The sequence below is a fragment of the Electrona antarctica genome (assembly GCF_951216825.1).
Source record: "Electrona antarctica genome assembly, chromosome: 12".
NCBI classification, from domain to species: domain Eukaryota; kingdom Metazoa; phylum Chordata; class Actinopteri; order Myctophiformes; family Myctophidae; genus Electrona; species Electrona antarctica.
Window position 1 is genome coordinate 29,771,943 of NC_136793.1, and position 24,103 is coordinate 29,796,045.

Consider the following 24,103-nt stretch of genomic DNA (forward strand, 5'->3'; position numbering starts at 1 on the left):
CCCTGGGCAAGGAAGTCTATGGTTCTATGTAGCTAAAATTCACAACCCCACCTTAGAAACTCTTGAGTTGCCCATGTCACATGGCTTCAAACGTTGAGGATGTTGTGCGCTATGGCCCTGGAAAGAGAGGGACAGGTCACTCACTTTGCATGCAGAGACCGTCGGTACAGTTCTGAGACAGAAGCACCAGGCCGTCACAGTCCTTCCCTCCATTCTTAGGAGCAGGGTTGTTGCACTCTCTCCTTCTCCACTGGGTGCACTCCGTCCCACACGCTGACCACTTACTCCAATCTGTCCACTCGCCATCCACTACACACAGAGGGAGAGAGAGGCATTTTCAGTCATACGTTTGTACACTTCAAAGTATATTAACAACTAATACATGAACAAAGTAAGCGTAAGCGAAGTGCTGGCCACACCATTTCTCAATACTAAGCACGCAGTGGGGGATGTCTGAAATCAGATTCTCTGGGGTAAGACTGCATGATCACCCGGTGCAGCTCGCTTCTCTAATGAGCTGTGTTTCAGTCAAAACAGCAGGATATCGCGTCTCCGAAAATGTCGGAGCAGATTTTCAAGTAGGTTCTGTCTTGATAAATCGACTGCAGATTTGTTGGTAGAACAACTAAACTCTGACCTGGAGTTTTATTTTTTTAGTAGTATAAAAGAAAAAAGATCACACTCGTCTAAAGTGAGGGGCGCTCTTATCGTCATACATCATCATACATCACATTCCGTGTTCAGCCAATCAAATCATCTCAAATTTGGTACACACAAAGCTGGGCATCAAAAATGTGTGTGTGCAAATGTTGCAAAAAGTTGCAAAACATCTTGGATATTTGGCAGTCCCAAGTCACCTCCCAATCTATCCCCGATAAGGATAAGGATAAGAATAATGGATCAAGTTCATATCCAGGGATTTCGACAGAACTTGGCTAGATGCAAAGTATTCAGTATTTTAGCTGTGACGTGAGCGCCCCCTCCTGAGATACTTTCGGGTCCTACTTTTGTGTCGCTTTTGTGTCCCCATAGAGTTATACTGTGACGCTCCGTCAGACTAAATCTGAGACGAAAACAACCACGGAAGTCTCATTTTACCGCTTTCCTCGCAACAACAAAGCTGCGCTGCTCTCCCAAATCTGGCTGACAGGCCGTCTGCCCCACACGGAATACTATCGCCATTTTATTTCATTGTGTCAACTAAATCCTCATTAATGCAAACTAGATTCAACATACTCAAGCCTGCAAACATTCTAAATATGCCCCCGAAATATTTTACTGAGCAAATGGACTGTTACCACCTTCAATAATAATGATAATAATAGTATTTATTGTCTCCACATCATATTCTTTTTTTGTCATGGAAACTTGTACAAAACATTAATAATTCTACTCGAGTTGGAAGCATTAAGACCCATTTTAACCCTCAATGGCTTCCTTTCTGAATAATAACGTCATTGTAAAAAGATTCACGCGTTTAGATATTCTATTTACAATGAGATGCGGACGGGAGCTGGTGTCACTTGGACCCGGACATAACGTAGCTCTACAAAATGACGTCGGACTTAAATACTGAATTGAATTGGGTCAGTACTTGGGCTCCACGAGAACACAAGTACAGATTAATGTAGTTAACGATCATCACAATCGAGTGAAGGCTGAAATACTAAACCACAACAATAGAGCAGAGCAGTGGTTTTCAAACATTTTAATTTCAAGGACCCCCATGCATACAGACCACCACAGACACTTATAACTCTGAGAGTGTACAAGGGTCCATTTGGTTCCTTTTGTACACTCTCAGAGTTACAGACAGATAAGACAGCATTTGGTTCCCATCAATCATTTAGCTAGAGAACCCCTCAAGGACCCCCGGGGGTCCCCCGGAACCCCACATTGAGAACGACCGCAGTAGAGTAGGCGTACCGGTGCATAGTGTGGTACAGGCCAGTTTCTGTATGGCTTGTCCGTCACAGGGCAGTCCTCCGTTCAGAGGGGCGGGGTTAGTGCAGCTCCGCGTGCGTTTCTGGAAGCCCCGGCCGCAGCGGCTGTTACACACCGACCACTCCGTCCACGTCGACCAACCGCCGTTCACTGTGGCAGCAGGAGACAAAGTACATTCAGCAGTCAGTCAAGGTTTGCTAACCGTCCGTTGCCGTTACATTACATCTATTTTGAGTTATGAAATTAAACGCAGTGCTTTATGTGCTGAATTAGTGAACGCACACCGGCAAACATTATATTCACACAAACTAAAAGCGAGAGAGAAAGATGAAGCGTGAGGAAAGAAAGAGGCATGGGCAAGTGAGAGAACTTATAATTAATTGACATGTCAGGAAAGTGTGTTTGAGTTCATTTCCCCCGCTCTGACAGCTGGGTTATAGCCCAGTGGGCACTGCCCACACCTCTCCTAGTGACCAATTAGATATGAGCCATGAGGGACCCTCACCACACTCTGTTGACATTGGTATTTTTACTGTCTTCCATTGTTTCATTATTTCACCGTTTCTCTTCTCTTCTCCTCCAACCCAATATATACACAATTACACGTAGTACATCTGTTCTGTTTCTCGGCCCTCTGATTTACCTCCTCTCTTTGTCAACAATGTCAGCCAGGCTCTCGTGGAGCAGAGACAATTGAACTTGAACAATCGATTTTGGTAAAGTTACATCAGTGTCCATCCATCCAGTCTCTCTACATGTCCCCCCCACACACTCACCTACACAGAAAAACACACGTTATTAAGTGTTCACTGCAGTGCAACACCTACAGTAATCTATTGCCCCTGCAGCATGAGGTTTCAATCAAAAATAACTACAGTATTTAGTGTGCACACATGTGTTGTGTGTAGGTATGTTTGTTTTAAGTAACGTTCAATGCTCAGTGTTCAAAAGCTCTAATGTTTCCCATTCTGTCATACTGGACTGGCACTAAAGACAGTACACAACAAAGTACACCAGCTGGGTTAGGCTATTCTCCAAACTATTGCTTTCTGTTGTGCTTTCTTCTCACTTCGAAGCTTTTTAAAAATAGCAAACGTTTTTTTTGTTTGTTTTTTAATTTTCTGGTGAACAAAGTGGATCGTGTTGGGCTTCACAGTACGTTTCGAAATTGTTACAAGTAATATGTTATATTTCTACAATTAACATTCATTATGTTACGGGTCATACAGTCCCAGGAGAGTAAGGGTAGCAAACGTTTTTTTAAACAACTTTTGTATTTATTTTAATTTTTTCTCCACAGACATTTGGAACCCCCAAATGCTTTAATTTAGAGCTGAAGTGTGATTGGATAGGGTCATGGGTGAGGAGGGAACACGAGGACCGATCGCAAAGACTCTTCCTTTGTTGGCATGGCAATAGAGCCAATTACACATGCCAGATGGGTCCTGGCCTGTCTGATTGATGTGGTTGGTTATGAGAATATATGGTCAGACTGTCCAAGGTAGCATCTGAATAGGTTTGTATCCCAGTCAAATAATAGTTACCGGTTGAACACACGAAGAAAGGCATACAGAGGCAGTGAAGTTACATTTAAATGCGGTTCATGTACAGTGTACCACGGTGTAGTATATATAAGTCTTGCATGCATAACCACTGTACTGTACTGCAGTATGTAAACTTTATGAATGAATGGAAAGACATTAATTTTTGTACAGTACCAAGCTCTGCAGCATAACCTATATTGAGGAGCATCTTCATTCTAAATGTACAATCATTTTAAGGATTCTAAAAATGCTGAGTTTCAGTGCAGAGTAAATCACTCCCAAGCATGAAGTTGACCCTGTAAAACCATGTGACACGTAAAAAATGTACATGTAAAATGTTATTGTTATTATTACCAGTAAGACAGGTGGGGATGGATCAACATATGGAATGTCAGAACAGGTCAGCTCCATATACAGTAGATCTAAGGGTTTGAGGTTTGAGGTCAGATGTAGAGTAGCTGGCTGGCTCCATATATGCAGATCTAGGTGATGATCCATCTTCTCTATGTATGGTTATCCAGGGTTAGATGAGATCAGTGTCGTGATCTTCACGACACTGATGCCACCATATATGGTGGCATGACGTGTCACGAGGCGTGATGTCACAAGGCATGACCATATGTAGACGTGATGTCACAAGGCGTGACCATATGGAGGCATGGTGTTACGAGGCGTGACCATATATGGAGGTGTGATGTCACGAGGTGTGACCACTTTCATAATGGCGTTCTGTTTCTGCTGCTGTGCTTACTGTGCTACTTCCTTGTTGCATAGCAGTGACACGGCCGAATCCTTGCTTCCTTATCGTAGCATTTCACGTGTGGTGTTTATTTTTATCACCAGGCTGTAGCCTGTAGCCTATTTTCGTCACGCTCGCACTGATGAAACACCAAGGGATTATAATGTCAACATTCAACACAAGATGTAAGCTAACCCAGGTAATGTACTGCGTCACTCTGAAAGTTATAGATAGATTATGCCATTTAGGTTGAAATCATGATATAACTTTATGTTGTGATAATAATAAGCAGCAGTAGCCTCAATAAACTACAGCCGCCGCCCACCACCACCACCACATGCGGTGTTGGATGAAATAAAGTCAAAGATAGCTATCGGTGCCGGTGATACGAACAGGTAACGGGTCCATTTTTTGACCGACGGGGCGGATCTTGTTTCGAGTTTTATATAAATCACGGGTAATGGGCTCGTTGTGGAACTGATGGCCCAGTTCCCTACTGTATTGTCACTGTACTACAATTAAACTAGTGGTGGGCATAGATTAATTTTTTTAATCGCGATTAATCGCACTGCAATCCTGAGTTAATCACGATTAAAATGGCTCATTTGAAGTCTGCCAAAGGCATTCAAAATATGTGTGCGCTACCTAAATAATGACCAGAAGTCCTTTGAACGCGTTTCTCAGGCCAGGTGGCCCATTAGACCAGGTGCCCTAATTATGGATATTAACAATACAACTAGCCTATTAATACCTTATATTTCATAATGTGAGCTTGTGGAACTGTTCAGTGTTGTCTAGTCATTATAAGCTACTTTGGACTTGTTTATCTGTAAAACAAGTCCAAATATTGGTGGTCCTTGAGATGAAAATGTTTGAGAACCACTGCTCTAAAACAACATTGGACAATGATGTTTGACAGTCAACACTATAGTTGCTAATTTTAAACTTAATTTCTGACTTTTTCGGATTTTCTGACTCTGGCCTGTTAACATTTTCATAGACCTGGTTGCTTGTTTCTCTCACGAAATGTGGCAACCGTCAAAACTAGTCCTAGTTTGTTTTGGTTGTGATGCATGGATGATGGCATCATGATGCTACCGCACAGACCAAACAGACTACCGCGGAGGCGCGGACCCCCACGCAGACTATCGCGGACCCCCACGCAGACTATCGCGGACCTCCGCGGGGGTCCGTGTCGACCTCCGCGGGGGTCCGCGCCAACCTTTGCGGGGGTCCGCGCCGACCTCCGCGGGGGTCCGCGCCGGCCTCCGCGGTAGTCTGTGTGGGGGTCCGCGGATAATGGGGGTCCCCGCGGAGGAGTCTAGTCCATTTATTTTTTAGAAAAGGGTCCTTTGGTTCCATTTGAAGCAGGCTAAGGCTACACTCGCAGTTACAGAGACCCAGCTCCAAGACCCAACTTTGAGAATAGATTAACGGCAATATTTTTTTTATCGCGCGATAAGAGTCTCGCGTTAACGCAGCACGTTAATGCCGATAACGGCCCAGCATTAAATTAAACAAAATCTACCCACCCTGAAAAAAATATCTTCACAGCCATTTATTTATTTTTCCTCCTGAAAATTAATCATACAGTTAATATGTCTGTGTGTGTTAGGCTGCGCAACAGTAACACTATTTTCGTGCACGAACTGAGCGAGGCTAGACAATTTATAAATATTTATGGAAATCATTCTGTAGCATGCGCTCTGCACATAATGGAATGAAAATAAGAACATGCCTTTTATCTTTACAAAGTAAATATTTGACACAAACTCCATTTTAACTGCATTATAAAATGAATGTCACAACATAGACAACATTGTTGTAATGGTTGGGGGAAAAAAATAATTTGTATTTTACTACATTGCAGGGGCGGCAGGTTCCTATAACGGCAGTGGGTGCCCCCCGCCCCGCCTCCCTGCCCCCCCCCCCCCCCCCCCCCCGCCCCCCCCCCCCCCCCCCACCGCAGCGGGGGAAAAAAAACATTTTTTTGGTACTTTATAATTTACAGTTTGCTAATAAATACAGTGGTGCGCGCTTTCAGTTCACAACAATTAACGAACACATTAAATTGTTTCAGCATCTTGTTTCAACATTTCAGCATGATCAACAGTAAATAATTAAATTGTTTCAGCCATAAGCGGCGGGTGGATTTTACCTTTAGCTAGGTGGGACGACGACGACGCAGATTTATTTATTTATTTCCCCCAGATGGTCTAACAATGTCATGATTTGACCAATTTATTACCAATCTCGTACACCATTGCTCACGAAAGCAAGATCCTTGACCCAATTACAGCCACTGCATCTTACCTTTTAAAGTAAAAGTAGTCTGAGGAAAAGGAACAGTTCTGTTCCCCGGACATTGTTTTGGGATATTTTGGCTGAGATGCAGCTCTGTTTGTCAAGTCTCAAGTCATGGCTCTTTACAGACGGGCCGACGGTACACAGACAGCAGCCTCTCCCCTGACTGTGTTAGTGTTGTGTTGCTGCAGGAGACGGAGTGTGAATGAACCGTGCGGTCACTGGAACAAAGCCACCGTATTAGCATTTGAATACCTGTTCTGTGAACACCGTAAAGGTGTGTGGCTGTGCCTATACAAAATGACCAGGGGGAGGGGATCTTCAACTTAATCTCAGTGGGTGCTATTTGGCTTATTATTTATTCAGTGGGCGCCCAAGCCCTCAGGCACTCCCAAAGTTGACGCCGCTGCTACATTGGCAGTCAAATACATTTTTCTATAAGCTGATATTACATTAGAAACTGTATTGATCATATCATATTACAAAATGTTTACTCATTTTGTGTTTATGGATTTAGGCTTTTCCAGATGGTGATTTCCTTATGCAAAAGTTTCATAATGTTTCTAATGTGTTCTTAGAATTTGGAGAGAAAGACCTCTCAGGAATTGTGTCAGGCAAAGGTAAGTCTATAGTTTTATTACTATATTACCGTGGATAATAGTACAGTCACTATAGGAAGAATAGAGGGCACTCAGCAGCCGTTCATCCTATTCCTCGCATAACATGGTACAGAATAATCAAGGGCTGGCATGAAGAAATGAAATGGGGTGGTGGAGTGGTGGTGCTCATTGCATTACAACAGGCCACACACATGCATTGAGCTAGCGATAGATCAGTTACATGGTCTTGTGTTGTGATTTGATGCACTGACAGTGACCCTCAGCAAGCTACATACTGTACATACAACAGATATATTACAACTAATAGTCTAATCATTGCACCATCATGCTGCAAAAAAAAATTGAACTTCAAATCTGCTAATTTCCATGGGGGTTTGTCTTTCTCTAAAGCGTTTGCTCTCACTTCACAAATGGGGTCAAGTCACATTTAGACCAGGACAGGTATAGCACATTCTTATATCCAACCAGATCAAATAATGCTAATGCTACAGTCTACAGACAGAGTACTATGAGCACAGCAAAACATTTGAAGTTAATTTACATTGAGAACAGATTGTTCCCCCCAAAAAAATGCATACAGTAGAAGTATTACATTGAAATGACAACATTCAGTGTTTAAGGAACTTATGGCAAGCATGAAACACCAGCACCCGTGGCGATTGCTTTGTGTTGTCAGAGGACACACTCAAAATATCATGGATGATGCAGTGCCTTGTGCGCACGCACGCACGCACGCACGCACGCACGCACGCACGCATGCACGCACGCACGCACGCACGCATGCACACACACAGACATACAGACACACAGACACAGTATGCACGTGCACTTACCATAAACTATGACAGTAGCTGTGGTGCTCCGTCTTTTGGCCACTATGTTTTTAGCCACGCATGTGTAATTGGCAGTGTCCGACAGACGGGCTTGTTTGATGATCAGGTTGTGGTCAATAGTGATGTAGAAGTTTCTGTCTTCTGCTGGGTCAATTATCTCCTCGTTCTTCAACCATTCCACCTGGCAGGAAGAGAGAGGTGAGCAGAAGGCACAAGTTGTGCGTCAGAATCAACATGTTTTCTTCTTGTATAGCACCTAGTTATTATTCATGTCTTTGTCTTTATAGTGTAGCGAGCTGGAGGCCGGGGTTCCATTCCAGCTCGGTGCGAGAAACTTTACATTGGTGTCGGGTTACCATATGGAGCGATTCTGAACGATTTTGTAACCCATTTTTCACCCCTGTGTCAATTATCTAATGTGATCTTGGGCTCTACACACCCTCCGCCAACCTAGTCCCCATATATGGGGCACATGGGGAGAGCAACGGACTTGAACTCATGCTTCCTTCATGCCTGAGTGTCCAAGTTGCTCCTTTACACCTGACAGGGGGGAGTTTCCCTGGTTGGACGTAGCGCGTGGAAGGAACACGTTATTCCAACCAGTTCTTTTCCCCTCCATCAGGCGCCCCGGCTGGCCAGGGGGAGGCAGTTTAGAGACCAGGATTACTGCATGTTTTTTGTGAAGGTACTACCTACCCTAGGGGACACGGGGAGAACATGCAACCTCCACACAGAAAGGCCCTTTCGCCAACCCCGCCTCGGGTATGGGCACTGATGACGTGGAGGAGGAAACACGCCGCCAGCACCCACAGCGTCCCGAGCGGGAATCGAACCCACCGTGCCCCAATATAATATTGTCTTTTTAAGAACAATAAAATGTTGCCACTGTCACTATTAAACTGTGTTGCATGGAACAAGTGTTCAGTCATTACTCCAAATTTCGTATAATCACATGAACCCCTACTGACTTTGTCACATAGCACCAATTCAGTTTATATTGTGTGCTACTACTGCTGATCCGCATCAGAGGCACTTGCTATGTGGAGGCTAGGGACAATGTTACTGTCTATTCCCATCATCTAATCAGCGTTGTTCTTTGTATTCAGTCTGATAGAAACCCCAAAACCACCATTTGAGGAGTTACAGTGATCGTATTATAATCTTAGTAAACCAATCTCAGCATGAGCATAAAACAAAACAGATTAGACAAGAAAGGCCTCAGAATGTGATGTTTTTTCAACCGACTGAAAGAGTATGAGATGAGAGCAGGAGGATTAAGTTACTATTGTGCTAATCTTGTTTTTTCAACCCATGCACCTGATGTATATGGAAAAAGAAAAAGATGGATGGATGTTGTCCTAATCATGTTTTTGGTGGCTTTGTGTGTCGTGCGTGCGTGCGTGCGTGCGTGCGTGCGTGCGTGCGTGCGTGCGTGCGTGTTTAAATCATCTGGGGAAAATAAGGAATTGTTGTGCTAATCCTGCAGTCTGAACGGCTTCACTAAATCTCAGTGTGTATGCTCGGTTCAGTTGACAGATACAGCAGAGGAAAACACTCCACAATACATCAGCTCTGTGTAGGACCTTATCAACCAACCCAGTACAAAGGTTTCTTTACATCAGCTCTGTGTAGGACCTTATCAACCAACCCAGTACAAAGGTTTCTTTTTTTAATTCCTCTTATAATGCTCAGGCACATTACGACCTCCACGTCTAAAACTCAAAGGATAAAAAAAAAGATGTATTTGTTTATAATAAATGTAATGTAAAAATGTAGACTACATTTCTACACTCTCAGAGTTAATCTAAAGTCTTTCGCACACTTGACAATAATTTCTCTGTGACATAAGGTGCGTTGGTGGAGCATACGTGTACATGGCAAAGAATGAAAAACACCCACACACCGCCTTCACTTGCTCAATAAAGAGAAAACATGAAGGATGCCACGGGAAGGTAAAAGACTTTCTTCAGGCATCTGATGACAAGTGGTAACAACATCCAAGTCCACACTCTCTGAGATAAATTACCAGTCAGGATTCTACAGCATAGAACTAATTAACAAATGAACTGTCCGTTATGGACAAACTAGTGAACTAATGCACTAATTACAGTATACTAATTCATGTAACCACATTTCTACACTCTCTCTGAGTGAAATTAAAAGTAGGGTAATATGTTTTGATTAAAGGTCCTCTAACATGACATTTTTTGTGTATTTATTTATTTATTTATTTAGGCTCCTCTACGTGTCTTCTATCCTCACAAATACCACATTTTGAACAATCAGGCTTTCTCATCATATTTGGATTTTTCTATACAGTAGTCTCACAACAGGCCACGTGATTTGGTGCTACTTGTGATGTCATAGGTATTTAAATACTTTGTATAATCTCTCCCCCTCTTCAGTTCAAAATGTGCATTTCGTTATTGTATTATAATTATGAGTCAAATATGTGGGAGGAGAGTAGCTAGGATGAGGGTGTGGCGGAGAAAATAATTTGGATACACAGCGCCCCCACCACATCAGGACATTGTGGTACTGCAGCTAAAATTACGTTAGAAGCCAGACAGAAATGACATGGTCTGGTTATACCAGAGTGGTGATTTAGGCTCAAACCATTAGAAATACGGTTGAGGGACATAAACAATATGATATTAAATATTACAAATAAAAACATTTTAAAATGCATGTTGTATATAGTATATATATATATATATATATATATATATATATATAGATATATAGATATATATATATATTTTGATATATTGATATATATTTTGATATATTGATATATTGATATATTGATATATTGATATATTGATATGGATGATATTGATGATATATATGGCGGTGGCTCAGGGGTAGAGTGCCTGGATGGTAACCGAAAGGTTGCCAGTTCGAACCCGGGCTCCCCCAGAGTTACTGTCAAAGTGTCCTTGAGCAAGACACTGAACCCCTAACTGCTCCCGATGTGCTAGTTGGTGCCTTGCATGGTTTCTGCTGCCATCGGTGTATGAATGTGTGTGTGAATGGGTGAATGTAATGCACAATCTCTGTAAAGCGCCTTGGATAAAGGCGCTATATAAATGCACCATTTACCATTTTATACAGTATATATTGATATGTATTGAGTGTTTGTTCAGTAACACGGTTCTCGCCATCTCTCCAGCTCTTTAACACCTTGGATGTCCAAGCCGGAGGTCTCCGTCCAAGTTCAAGGTCACGGTCAAGTGCCCAAGCCGGAGATTGATAAACAAGACGGAGATTAATGAAAACAAAACCGTTCGCATCGCTCTAGAGCCTTGGAGCGCTTGTTGCCCGATCCGATGACGTGTCAAAAAGTGACACGTCATCGAAAATCTCCCCTGCCTGTTTAGCTGACGAAAACGAAAATCATAACTCCCGATCTAAATCATCCCGTCTAATTCTGAAAAAAGATCCTGTGTTAGACGGCGCTCAGCGGTCCAGTCGCTAGTCGCGATAGATTTATTATTACCTCCCGTTGTTGTCGATCGACTCTAGAGTGGTGTGGCTATTGTTAGCTGCTACACAGACATGCACACCAGCTTCCGGTGCGCCGTAAAAGTGGTCCGTGCGCTACAAATGATGGGCACCCTGGATGAAATGGATTAAATAGTTCCGGGCTTCTAAGGTGTTAATAAACAGAGCTCAATATTTTTTTTTATCCCTCGATTTTGTAACCCATTTTTTCACCCCTGTGCCAATAACGTGTTCCTTCCACGCGCTACGTCCAACCAGGGAAACTCCCCCCTGTCATAAGATAATTATTATCTATTGTGATCCTGGGCTCTCTACACACCCTCCGCCAACCTAGTCCCCATATATGGGGGACATGGGGAGAGCAACGGACTTGAACTCATGCTTCCTTCCTGCCTGAGTGTCCAAATTGCTTAGGACTTACAATATCAGATGGTGATTGGGGTAGAATTCTTAGGAATGGAAGGAAAATGTCAAGAGAACTACGTACAAGGTTGATTCAATTCAAAATTATAAATAGAATATATTGGACACCATCAAGATTGTTTAGGGTCGGCTTGACTGATGGTCCTGAATGCTGGAGGGGACAGGATAGAGACAGTACACTTTTACACATGCTTTGGGGCTGTCCCAAAATTCAGGAATATTGGACTGCTATACATGAAAGACTGGAGAGAATAACAGGCCTACACATTCCTTTTTCTGTTCATTCTGGGGGATCCTGCCACATTGAGGCATGTTGCTCCTCCTTTAGCTGAATGGATACAAACGGCCATTATGTCAGGTAGGAGGCTGTTGGTCAAGGACTGGAAGGCTCCATCTGCACCTGCTCCATCCCTCTGGGATACCTCGATGGGACTATTGGCTGCTTACGAGCGACTGTCATACAGGCTGCTCAATAGGATGGACGTGGACGACTATGACTTAAAATGGGGCTTTTACCATATGCACGTATCAGGACTCTGTCTGGAATTGGGGCTGGGGTGGACTGCGGGATATTTCTGTGCATCTGTTATATTGTTTTGTTATGTGTTGTTATGTGTTTGTTTTGTTATGCATTTCTTTGGTTGCGTTTTGTCTATGTCTATGTCATGTTTCATATACAAAAGAAAATTAATAAAGTACAAATCATAAAGAAAATAAAGAGTTGGAGAGACCTAGAGACTCCCGTTACTGAACAAACACTCTATATTATAGTAAAGAGTACAAGCAGTTTAACTAAATATTTAAACACTTTACCCTACCTTTAACACTCAGGATTGTACAATGTAAAACTAGTGCATTTAATTGTGAATCATGTCTGTAGAAGAGAGATGATCTCTGTGACTCTAACAACAAATGACACAGCTCCTATTAGTGACAGGCAGGACAGAAAGTACATCAAAACCTGAGAGGGGAGGACATATTGCTGCACATATGCTTCAGCTATGGTTTCAGGTACACTGGGTGAAGGGTAGGACAGAAGGAAACGAGCTCATTTACGGGCATAATCACATTTCCTGAGTGCCGTATTTACTGGTCCTAGCTCCCGTAAATTCAGCCTGTCTGAAACTTTATGGCGCACACATAAATGTCTGTGTGGCGTTGTTTAATTCACGTAGTTTAATTTCCTCCAACCTTTGCATTAGGAAATGGTATTCTCAGATGTTGAAAAAAGAAAGGAAGAGGAAAGTCTGTTTTCTTAAGTTTTACTGCCTCCTATAAGTCTCTCTCTCTCTCTCTCTCTCTCTCTCTCTCTCTCTCTCTCTCTCTCTCTCTCTCTCTCTCTCTCTCTCTCTCTCTCTCTCTCTCTCTCTCTCTCTCTCTCTCTCTCTCTCTCTCTCTCTCTCTCTCTCTCTCTCTCTCTCTCTCTCTCTCTCTCTCTCTCTCTCTCTCTCTCTCTCTCTCTCTCTCTCTCTTCTCCTCAAACGTTCTGCTTCTCCCTCCATCTCTGATCTTTGACCTTTAGGAGTCCGGAGATGCAAGGGAAAAAAGCTTTTGGCCAAAGAGCATCGTCTTTGGTCATGAGGCTCGTTGTGTCGTCGTCAGCCCCCCCACCCCCTTTTCTTTTCTTTTTAATTTTCCAATTTCTCGTGTCTCGTATTGTGACCTTTCCGTTTCCATTAGAGAGAAAAGGTTACATTGTGAGTGTGTGCAGAGAGAGAGTGCGTGTCGGTGGGAGGGAGTTAAGGATAGAGACACTTTCTCAAACACAAAATCAAATGCCACATGTAGTGTACTGTATGATAATGAATACAACTGAGTCATTCTTTCAAGACATACACATTGTTATACGCTACAGGTCCATATTTTGTTTTCATGAAATGTGCTCATTTCAAGCTGCTGAACCAAACCACCTTAGAGTAGAAGTAAAGGTAAGGGAAAAACACTGAATCAAATACATTCATTCATCCAGCAATGTGAGACGAGGATGTCCATCAATATCACTTTGACATCTAAGGTGACCCCCAGTGGAAGATCTGCACTCTAGCTCATATTTGATTACATCAATTTGTGTCTGTTCATACTATAGATAGGATGTCATTTCAACACATCAGCAAGTGTGAGACATCTGTAATAACTCTAAAACATAAATTGCAATTGAATCATTTATTTTTGTTCTTCCGCTGGTCTGCAGAAGGACAATCCTTTATATAATGTACAATACAGTACAAACTCAAATAAGCTTTGAACTGTTTGCAGTCCTGCTCTTCAGAAGTTCTGCAAGTGGCCTGAATGGTTATTGCGACCGTAAAACCTGTCAGTCAGTCCGTCAGCCACGCCTCGTGACACACGATTTATGGCCAATGCAGAATTCATTCCATATGTTGATCTGACTTCATCTGACCTCATCAAACCCCATACACTCAAGACACTGCCCCCACTGCCACCCTTAGCTCTCCATATATATGAAAGCTTACATTCTGTACTTTAATAATGTGTAAAAAACAGAAAAATTACTCTAAAGCTGGGTCTGCATCCCTATATGCATATGGTCTGCATAGCGGCCAGGAGGCGGGCCGTGTGTGTGTGTGTGTGTGTGTGTGTGTGTGTGTGTGTGTGTGTGTGTGTGTGTGTGTGTGTGTGTGTGTGTGTGTGTGTGTGTGAGGCGGAGCACTGCACAGAGTCCACTCTGTGAGAGGGACGGCAAACGTTGTCACGTTAAAGTTCTTTCTACTTACTACTAGAAAAGAAAGAGGCAGCGATGGAGCCATACGTTTTGATTGATTGATTGAAATATGTATTAACAGTTTGCAGAATTACAGTACATTTCAAGCACAAACTCAATACAAAGACTGTTAACTATGAGTGGATGACCCAATTAAGCATTACACTTGTTTACAAGAGGGTCCACCTTGTTCAAGTCCATATTCATAAGTTCTGGGACATAAAATTGCGCTAAATAGTAAATAGTGTTATCCATGACGGCAGCACTGCAGCAGGCTGCTGCCTCCTGCTAGCCTAGCTGTTGTGCCAGATCAAGTCAGAAAATCCGAAAAAGTCAGAAAATAAGACTAAAATAAGCAACTATAGAGCTGACTGTCAAACATCATTGTCCAATGTTGTTTTAGAGCAGTGGTTCTCAAACATGTCAAGGACCACCAATATTTTAAAGAAACTTTGGACTTACTTTACATAAGTCCAAAGTAGCTTATAATGACTAGACTTGGCAACACTGAACAGTTCTACAAACTCACAATATGAAATATAAGGTATTATTAATAGGCTAGTTGCATTGTTAATATCCATAATTAGGGCTCCTGGTCTAATGGGCCACCTGGCCTGAGGTAGCGCACACATATTTTGAATGCCTTCGGCAGGGTTCGAGTGCGTGCGTGCGTGCGTGCGTGCGTGCGTGCGTGCGTGCGTGCGTGCGTGCGTGTACTTGCATGCAAAGAAACCAATGACATGTACAAGGAAAAGGAAGGAATAATAGAAAGTGACATAAAAACAATAACAAGGACAGAAGACACAATAGAGGCATTTATAAAGATAAAAAAGAACTATAACATGATAGATGATAATGTTAATGATGGATAATGTACAAAATGTACAAAATGTGCAATAGAGAATAAATGAGAATTGACAGGCTGGCTATGTTCATACTATAGCTATGAAAGAGTGACAACCACATTCTACAACCCATGTGACCGCCTGAAAGTTTCAGGCTGTAAGTTGGTTTTCCCAAAAGAATAATATTTATTTTTATACATTTTAAATGATATGAATATTCTGTATTTACAACTAAAATCTGTGGGAATTGCGTACAACTCTCTCTCTTTCTCTTTCTCTGCTTTAAACTATAGACCTACCTGTATACAGAAATAAGCTCAAGTCCATGAAGTGGTAATACTGATTCGCGTTGGTACTTTTTTCAACTGAAACTACAACATACAACATAAACTAACAAACCACTTCAACTCCATATACAACTACCTTACAACGTGTCACACCATGATGCGCTGTGAGATCGTAGATAGACTATTTTCGCCAAATGACTGTCTATATTTGCCTATCATGACATGCCCAGAATAGACCCTATAAGGTGCTTCACTTAAAACTGATAAACTGATCAGGAGGTCAATGGTCACCTTACCTTACCTTATGGATAAACTCATGCATATAGCTGTCAAAACATTTCCTAGAGTAGATAGAAGTCAACATCTTTGTCTGTACAAAATGTTGCTGGTTACAGGCGTCATGTTTTGATTTTCCACATATTGAGAGGTGTTTCCGCATGTCGGACTGTTGTGAGTGTTTGTGTGTGTGCATGCGTGTGTGCGTGCACGTGTGCGTGCGTGCTTGCTTGCATGGGTGTGTGTGTGTGTGTGTGCATGCTCTCTCAATTTTGCATTAAACATTGCCTTGAACTACTTACTTTTCTACAATAATCACTATGGTCCTGCAAGTTCTGTGAACTAACAGAGGACACTGATGTATCATGCACACAATCACAAAGGAAGACATAAATACACAAGCACAACAGGCTCAAAATACCCATGCACACAAGCCTAGTACAGGTGCACTCACAGCAACTAATAATTCAAGGTCACAATCACACACTCATAATCATACCAAGTGGGTAACGCAAGCAGAGCAGAGAGAGATTAAAGCCTAATTTATTCTCTGTATCCTTATAAGATCAAAGCATTTTTTTCCCCTTTCCTTGTAAAGATTTTTCCCCTGCATGTCTGCTTTATTTGTGATAGTGGCAGTGAGAGAGACGCAGCAAAGAGCCTTGCGTCAACAGATCTACAAGCTCAATGTGTTGAGATGCGACACGCTGTGAGATTGCACTCTGCTATTTTTTAAGTAGTTTGTGTAGCTGCCATAAATATGTTATTTTATAATATATGTATGTTCTTTATTGCTTACGGTATAACATTATAACACAGAACTTGGGCTTTACCACATTCCACCACTGCCAGTGTTTTTCAGTGAAGACCATTATTTTGGTCCCACGAGACCCGAGACGTGAACCGGAAGTAACCAAACGCTGTGTAGAGTGACGGACGATTGTCTTTTCTCTCACCCGGAAAATACATTTTGTAACCACGATTATCGGTTCTTTAAAAAAAGCAATCTGGGAAAATCTATTGACATTGAGGTGGACGGAGATGGACTTTTCACTTCTGGTTCATTTCCGGTTGTTGTTGTCGTCTAGCAACCACGTTGGCGAAGAGCGATCTTTAGCGTAATCACTGAAAACACGTGTCGGTTCTGACATCTGGGGACATCAATATTTTGGTACTGTAAGAATAATTTTGAAGCCAATACTTTTGTACTTTTACTGGACGTTTACTTGTAACAGAGTATTTTGACCTACCTGTAGTGATATTGCTACTTTTACAAATCGAAGAATTCTTCCACCACTGACTATAGCCTTATTTAGCCTATGTGGTATACACTTTTACTGGCCCGTGGCTCACCTGGTAGTGGTAAGAATAGATTTTCAAACTTTTAATACTCCAGTCCAAATTGTCACGGTGACTGCCTCTGTCACTCCGTTTTCCCCTTATCCCACTGAGTTGATTCACCCGGGAAGCCTATCTGTGCCTGATCGTCCTATAAGGATCGCCAGACGCTGTCTGTCATTTGTTGTTGCTGGTTTATAGTTTGTACTGTATGTCAGGTTTTCAGTTTGTTCCAGAGTTGTTCTGGGTTTGCATCTTCTCTGTGTACTGTATGTTTCTAAGTAAAGTTCAATCTTTCTTTCCTGTCATGAAAAGACTCACCCAATCAATAGATAGATTGATCAGTCAGTCAATCTTGTGTGCTGTGGAGATAGTTCAGACTTCCTTAGCAGGAAATCTTTTTGTGTGGGTTTTGAAGAGCAGATGAGCCCGAGGGTTGAAGTGTGATTGATATGAGCTGCTAGGCCTCCACACACACCTACTGCACCACATGGGCCTACACAACTACTATCATTGCATCATTAGACACAGCTGGTCTCTGTATGTGTGTGTGGGTGTGTGTGTGTGTGTGTGTGTGTGTGTGTGTGTGTGTGTGTGTGTGTGTGTGTGTGTGTGTGTGTGTGTGTGTGTGTGTGTGTGTGTGTGTGTGTGTGTGAGAGAGAGAGAGAGTGCGTGCGTGACAAAGACTGGCTGATTGGATCAAGCCATCCCCCCATGGAGAAGCTGTTATTAGAACTCCCTCCCTCGCATCACCTGAGCCACACACTCCACTAGACAACTACAGGCAAGACCACATGCAAGCACAGGCATGCACGTGCGCACACACGCACATGTCATTCATCACCATGGTAAGGTTTTGAAATAATGGCAGGGTGGAGATATGAAAACGTAATCACTCGACACGCACACATGCACACGCACGCCTGCCCTCCACTTCACTTCAAGCGTAATAGGATTTCAATTTTTTTGAGGTTCAAAAAGAGTCCAGGATCTATCTCTGTCCACAAAGGGAACGACTTGGATTCTCATCAAGTAGAAACATTTCTGATCAATTAGCCATGGTCTACTACCCGATTATTCACACTAACATTCAACTGCTTATCTTTCAATACATGGAGCCCTCCCTCTGTGGTGGATAAAAGCAGGTGGAGATTTGCTTCGTTCTGAATAGTAAAAAGGGCCAGCACAATGCTGCCTCTTCCTTGTTCATTTAATGTTTTTCCCACAGTCAACTTCTTTCTAGAATTCTCCATTTTGTGAGTTGAGTGTAGCAACACAAACAAATTGACTGACAAGCACATTGGCAAGGCAACTAAGAAAAAACAAAAGCTAATGTTCAATCCACTGAAATAGATGAACGTAGGCTATATTTCTATAATACTGTACGTTCCTGCACTGGCGAGCGGCGCAATGTGTTTCACAATGCAAAGTTTCACTGAGCGAGCACCTACAGTATGTGCTATGAAAAAAAGGCTATGCTGTATTATTATTTTTAATTGAAAAGTAGCAGACCACGGAACACAAAGACAACCAGATGAGATACTGTATATGGCAAATGCCAAGAAAACAAAACACATCTGACATGCTTTGAAGAGGCACTGTCTGTCAGATTGCATCTGTGGTTACAACCCTCTGATTCAGAACCCCCCCTCCACACACACGCGCGCGCACACACACACACACACACACACACACACACACACACACACACACACACACACACACACACACACACACACACACACACACACACACACACACACACACACACACACACACACACACACACACACACACACACACACACACACACACACACACACACACACACACACACACACAAGATGCAGAATCGAGCATTTAAATACTGCCAACACCAAGAAAGCTAGGCATAGATAATTGAGCCTTTTCTCTACGTGTTTGTGTGTGTGTGTGTGTTTGTGTGTGTATGCATGTGTGCGTGAGCTCACATAAAGTCTGGGTTTTGTGTGTTTGAAAATGAACGTGTGTGATTTTCTGTGTGCATGTGTCAACGTGCACATGCATGGCCCTGAATCCTCGCACCCTTGATAATCCTCATCACTAAGCATTATCCATGTGATTAACCATATTATCTGCACCTTTATAAGATTACAGATGAGTGGTTTATAGAGCTCACTCTGTGATTATACTACCTGTGTGTGGGAGGACACTGTGTGTGTGTGTGTGTGTGTGTGTGTGTGTGTGTGTGTGTGTGTGTGTGCGTGCGTGCGTGCGTGCGTGCGTGCGTGCGTGCGTGCGTGCGTGCGTGCGTGCGTGCGTGCGTGCGTGCGTGCGTGCGTGCGTGCGTGCGTTATGATGCCCCTACCCTCACCCCCTCAAGCTTTGTCAGTTCATTTCACGGCAGGCTGCAAGCAGGACGTCGCTTATCAGAGGACAGCAGAGGGGTGGAGACGGAGGACAACGTTTTACAGATGGACACAAGAGTGAGAGAGAGAGAGGGAGAGGGAGAGGGAGAGGGAGAGGGAGAGAGAGAGAGAGAGAGAGAGAGAGAGAGGGACAGAGATAGAGAATGACAACAGAATAACCAAAAGGGAGAAGAACATTATTCAACTAATAAATACATGCAAGTAGGACAAGACAAATCAGAGAGGAGCGACGCCTGATCTATACTTAGTTGTGCGCTGGTGTCTCACACTGAACATAGCAGATCTAAAAGCTCACAATGTGCTGTGCTACATCGCATTGTGAGCTTGTAGATCTGCTATTTTCAGTGTGATACGATGCACAATCAACCATTGGAACCCCCATCCCACTGTCTCTCACCTTCTGTCCTCATCCAAACCCCAACTAACCCCTCCCACTATAAGCGTGACACATGCACGCACACACATGCACGCACAAACACTCTCTCTCGATATCTCTCTCTCTCTCTCTCTCTCTCTCTCTTTCTCTCTCTCTCTCTCTCTGCCAGATGTGCCCTGCTCATTATTATTGGCTCTGACTGGTATCTAGGGGCCCGTCACCATAATTGGCAAGCTCGCTGCCATTAGCGAACACACACACACACACACACACACACACACACACACACACACACACACACACACACACACACACACACACACACACACACACACACACACACACACACACACACACACACACACACACACACACACACACACACACACACACACACACACACACACACGTGTATGTGAGCTCACACACAGATAGCATGCAAATTGCACACGCACACACTCACTTACACGCTACCACAAGCTAGCCCACTTCCTCTCCTTCAGACCCCCAGTCGGGTCCAGTCAGCAGAAAATGTAGCAGGCTTAGCAGGAAAGCTATGTGGTCGGGACGATAGAGCAATAAGAGATGGGAAAGGTGGATGGGGTAGGAGGTGCTGTGGTCGGGACCATAGAGCAATAAGAGATGGGAAAGGTGGATGGGGTAGGAGGTGCTGTGGTCGGGACCATAGAGCAATAAGAGATGGGAAAGGTGGATGGGGTAGGAGGTGCTGTGGTCGGGACCATAGAGCAATAAGGGAGGGGAGTGAAACAGAGGTGCACAAGGTGTGTGTTGGCACAGTGCACCATCTCTATCTTGCTTTCTCTGCTGCCCTCAGCTCTCCAGACAATACACCCCAGACAATTGGCTTTGTGGTGTGGGTTGGGGGGGAAGATTTATTTGTATCATCCTGTGCATGCACCCACACACATACATGCATGAACGCACTCATGCACGTACTGCCCACTGTGGTGAAAAGTAGAATAGTAATCAAGCTATTCATTAGTGGAGTAACAAAGGCCATTACTGGCTAATCAACAATCTTCAAACTCAATCGAGGAGAGTTAATAGAAATGTAATCTAACAGCGCACGTGTGTGTGTGTGTGTGTGTGTGTGTGTGTGTGTGTGTGTGTGTGTGTGTGTGTGTGTGTGTGTGTGTGTGTGTGTGTGTGAGAGAGAGAGAGAGAGAGAGAGAGAGAGAGAGAGAGAGAGAAGGGGGAATGTAGATCTGGGTGTTTATGTGACAATGCTTAAGATGACAGGAAATAAAATGACAACAGATTAAAACAATCCTTTGTTGGTGAACTTCAAAGAAAGGAAAATGTTGCCTACTACAACTTTAGTACATTTACTATAGGGCTATTCTATTCACTGTTTTATCATGTGCATGTGCTCACACGCACGCACGCACGCACACGCACGCACACGCACGCACGCACGCACGCACACACGCACGCACACAAAATGCCTTTCCTCTTCAGTTTCTCTTGTCTTGATGTACTGGTAACTACATTTCCGTTCTCCATTCAACCTTTGTACTTTCATTCTCGCTCAACTTGAAATGCTGCACCTCACCCATTAACCTTTCCAAAAAAAGAAAACTCCTCCAACTCAACTTTTCCTCTTTAAGTGCTTCTTTCAGTTCTAAAAACTCTTTTTCATTTTGCATCACTGTTGTTTTATGTGAAGGACCTCCAAATTGATATGAATCTGAAAATATTTGGGCCTGGGACCCCAAGAACAGAAGGCTTGTGTAAGAAAATGCTAAATTATTCAAAACGTTAAAAAAAATAGCAGATGTACAAGCTCACAGCGTGTCTGTGAACTTGTAGATCTGCTATTTTTTAATAGCCAAAGTATAAAATATTGAAAAATAATTAATAAATTAACCTAACTTTAAGAGCCACTGGTTTAATGTGGGCTCGCAGTAATGCGGTGCAAACTTACAGGCTTTATTGAATGGGGGGTGTTACATGGCTAAATTGGAACTCTAACTTCCTACACATTGCAAAATGTGTTATTTTTGGCAAGCAACACTTCGACCCGTCGTACTACTACAGAGCATAAATTAGGCTTGACAGTCAAAAACAGTACAGTATTAGACAAATTTGTCATTGCCTTCCATTTTAATTCTAGTATGATTTGTAGTCATGCATACAATAATTATCTGTGACATTTCATATCCAAATTGGCCCAATGTCCTGCTGTGTGTCTATAGCCAAACCACTCTGAGGAGGTGATTAGCTCAGTCTTGATACTGTAGGGAATACAATTTAACATAACAAAAATACATGCCAGGAATGTGCAGATTGGGCAGATTGCGGGGTTAATGTTGGGTCACGATACGTGTGAGAGTGTGCGTGTGCGCGTCCTTCAGTGTGTGCGTGTATGAGTGGGTGTGAATATGTATACGTGTGTTACACAAACTCAGGATCTCAGCGATTTTGACAGCTTAATTAACTAGTTCAAGCCGAATGGCATAAAGACCCAATTAAGGAGCCAATCCTCACTGCTGCAACTGGGTCGTCATCTGCAATCACCCCCTGCTGATTTTCTAGTATACACACCTTGGATAAAAGGCCATTTGTGACTTTGATCCTTTTCTTTGTCTGTCTATGACTCAATTAAGAATGAGCTTTTTCAGTGATTTTATGTGAGTACATGCACAAAACCTCATGCAATAAAAAAGGGGATAGCCACATCTTACATAGTTGACTGGCATACCAAACATTGTATTTCACAAAACGCTGCTACAATTCATGCTTTAAAAAGCCCTTTACAAACCAAATTTGAACAAAGTCTGAACTCTCTCATATAGACAAAGCATGAGATTCAGAGTTTATAATGTAGTAGGTGAGCTCAAGGAATATGTGAAAACCCCAGTGCTTGCAAGAACGTGACACTTTGTCAGATAGATATTCAACCGATAGGAGTGAAAATATGGCATAATGAATATTCCACAGACTACAATACAGAAAAATTACCACATATAGGCTACTGTATAGAAAGAGAAAAACCCAAAGGAAAATGAATGTGGAACTGAGAGCTGAGAAATCTCCAGGGCATAATTGCGATTTGAAATATAGCATATACTTTTTTTGGGGCTATAGCCTACATAGGAGTCATACTGTAAAGAACTATTATACAGTGAAGTAAAAATTAGCTAGCATCCAAGAGGGGATTAAAAAATCCCCTAATGTTAACCGGAGCATGAGGAATATCAGAACACTCTCCAAGGTGTTCTGTGCAGACATAACTGGGGCATGGGAGGACACCCAGTTGGGCTGGGACAGGCATGTAGACTAGAGACCTATTTATAACGTCCTGCACCACACTGCACTGTGCTGTACTTCACGGACCGGACCAGCCGCGCCTCGGAAAGCACGTCTACTGCAGTGATGCACAGAACCACTGAGTGAGACACAGACACAGTGCACTTCTGCTCACCGCACACGTTAACATCATTAACATTGTTGATTTTTAAATGATAGCCTGCGTGTTGTTTGTGCCAACTGGGGCCTTTTACAAAGTATATTGCAATTATAAATGTTTTTAAATATGGAAAAATTATGTGAATTGCAGATGAGAGGAGGGGGAGGGCAGGTACACAGTAAATTACGGGTCCATTTGGCTCCCTTTGTGCACACTCAGAGTTAAATTAACGCAGACAATTTTACTGTGTTTGCTCTAAAGCAGGTCACAGATGTGCTGAACAGAGAGCCTGCCTCGGTCTCTCTAGGGTGCACGCACACACACAATGTTACCTCTGAGACCTAACACAGGTGCACATGCTTCAGAGTGATCTATTGGAGCCCCCCTCCCATGTCAACATTCAGGAAGAGAGAGAGAGAGAGAGGGAGAGAGCAAGAGAGGGAGAGGGGGATAGGGGGGGGGGGGGGGGGGCGAGAGTGCAAGCGTGAGCTTGAGTGCGAGTGAGTTATG

General features: G+C 43.0%; 1 protein-coding gene across 1 annotated transcript in view; it reads right to left on the reverse strand.

Moving 5' to 3' along the window:
- LOC306934372 (netrin receptor UNC5C-like) overlaps positions 1 to 24,103 on the reverse strand; it is a gene marked incomplete at its 5' end in the record, with an annotated part of 288,396 nt that overhangs the window by 61,396 nt on the left and 202,897 nt on the right. The window contains 3 exons of the mRNA XM_079516941.1: positions 145 to 309; positions 1,927 to 2,094; positions 7,985 to 8,165. Of these exons, the coding sequence (XP_079373067.1) occupies positions 145 to 309; positions 1,927 to 2,094; positions 7,985 to 8,165 (514 nt within the window). The remainder of the gene's footprint in view (positions 1 to 144; positions 310 to 1,926; positions 2,095 to 7,984; positions 8,166 to 24,103) is intronic.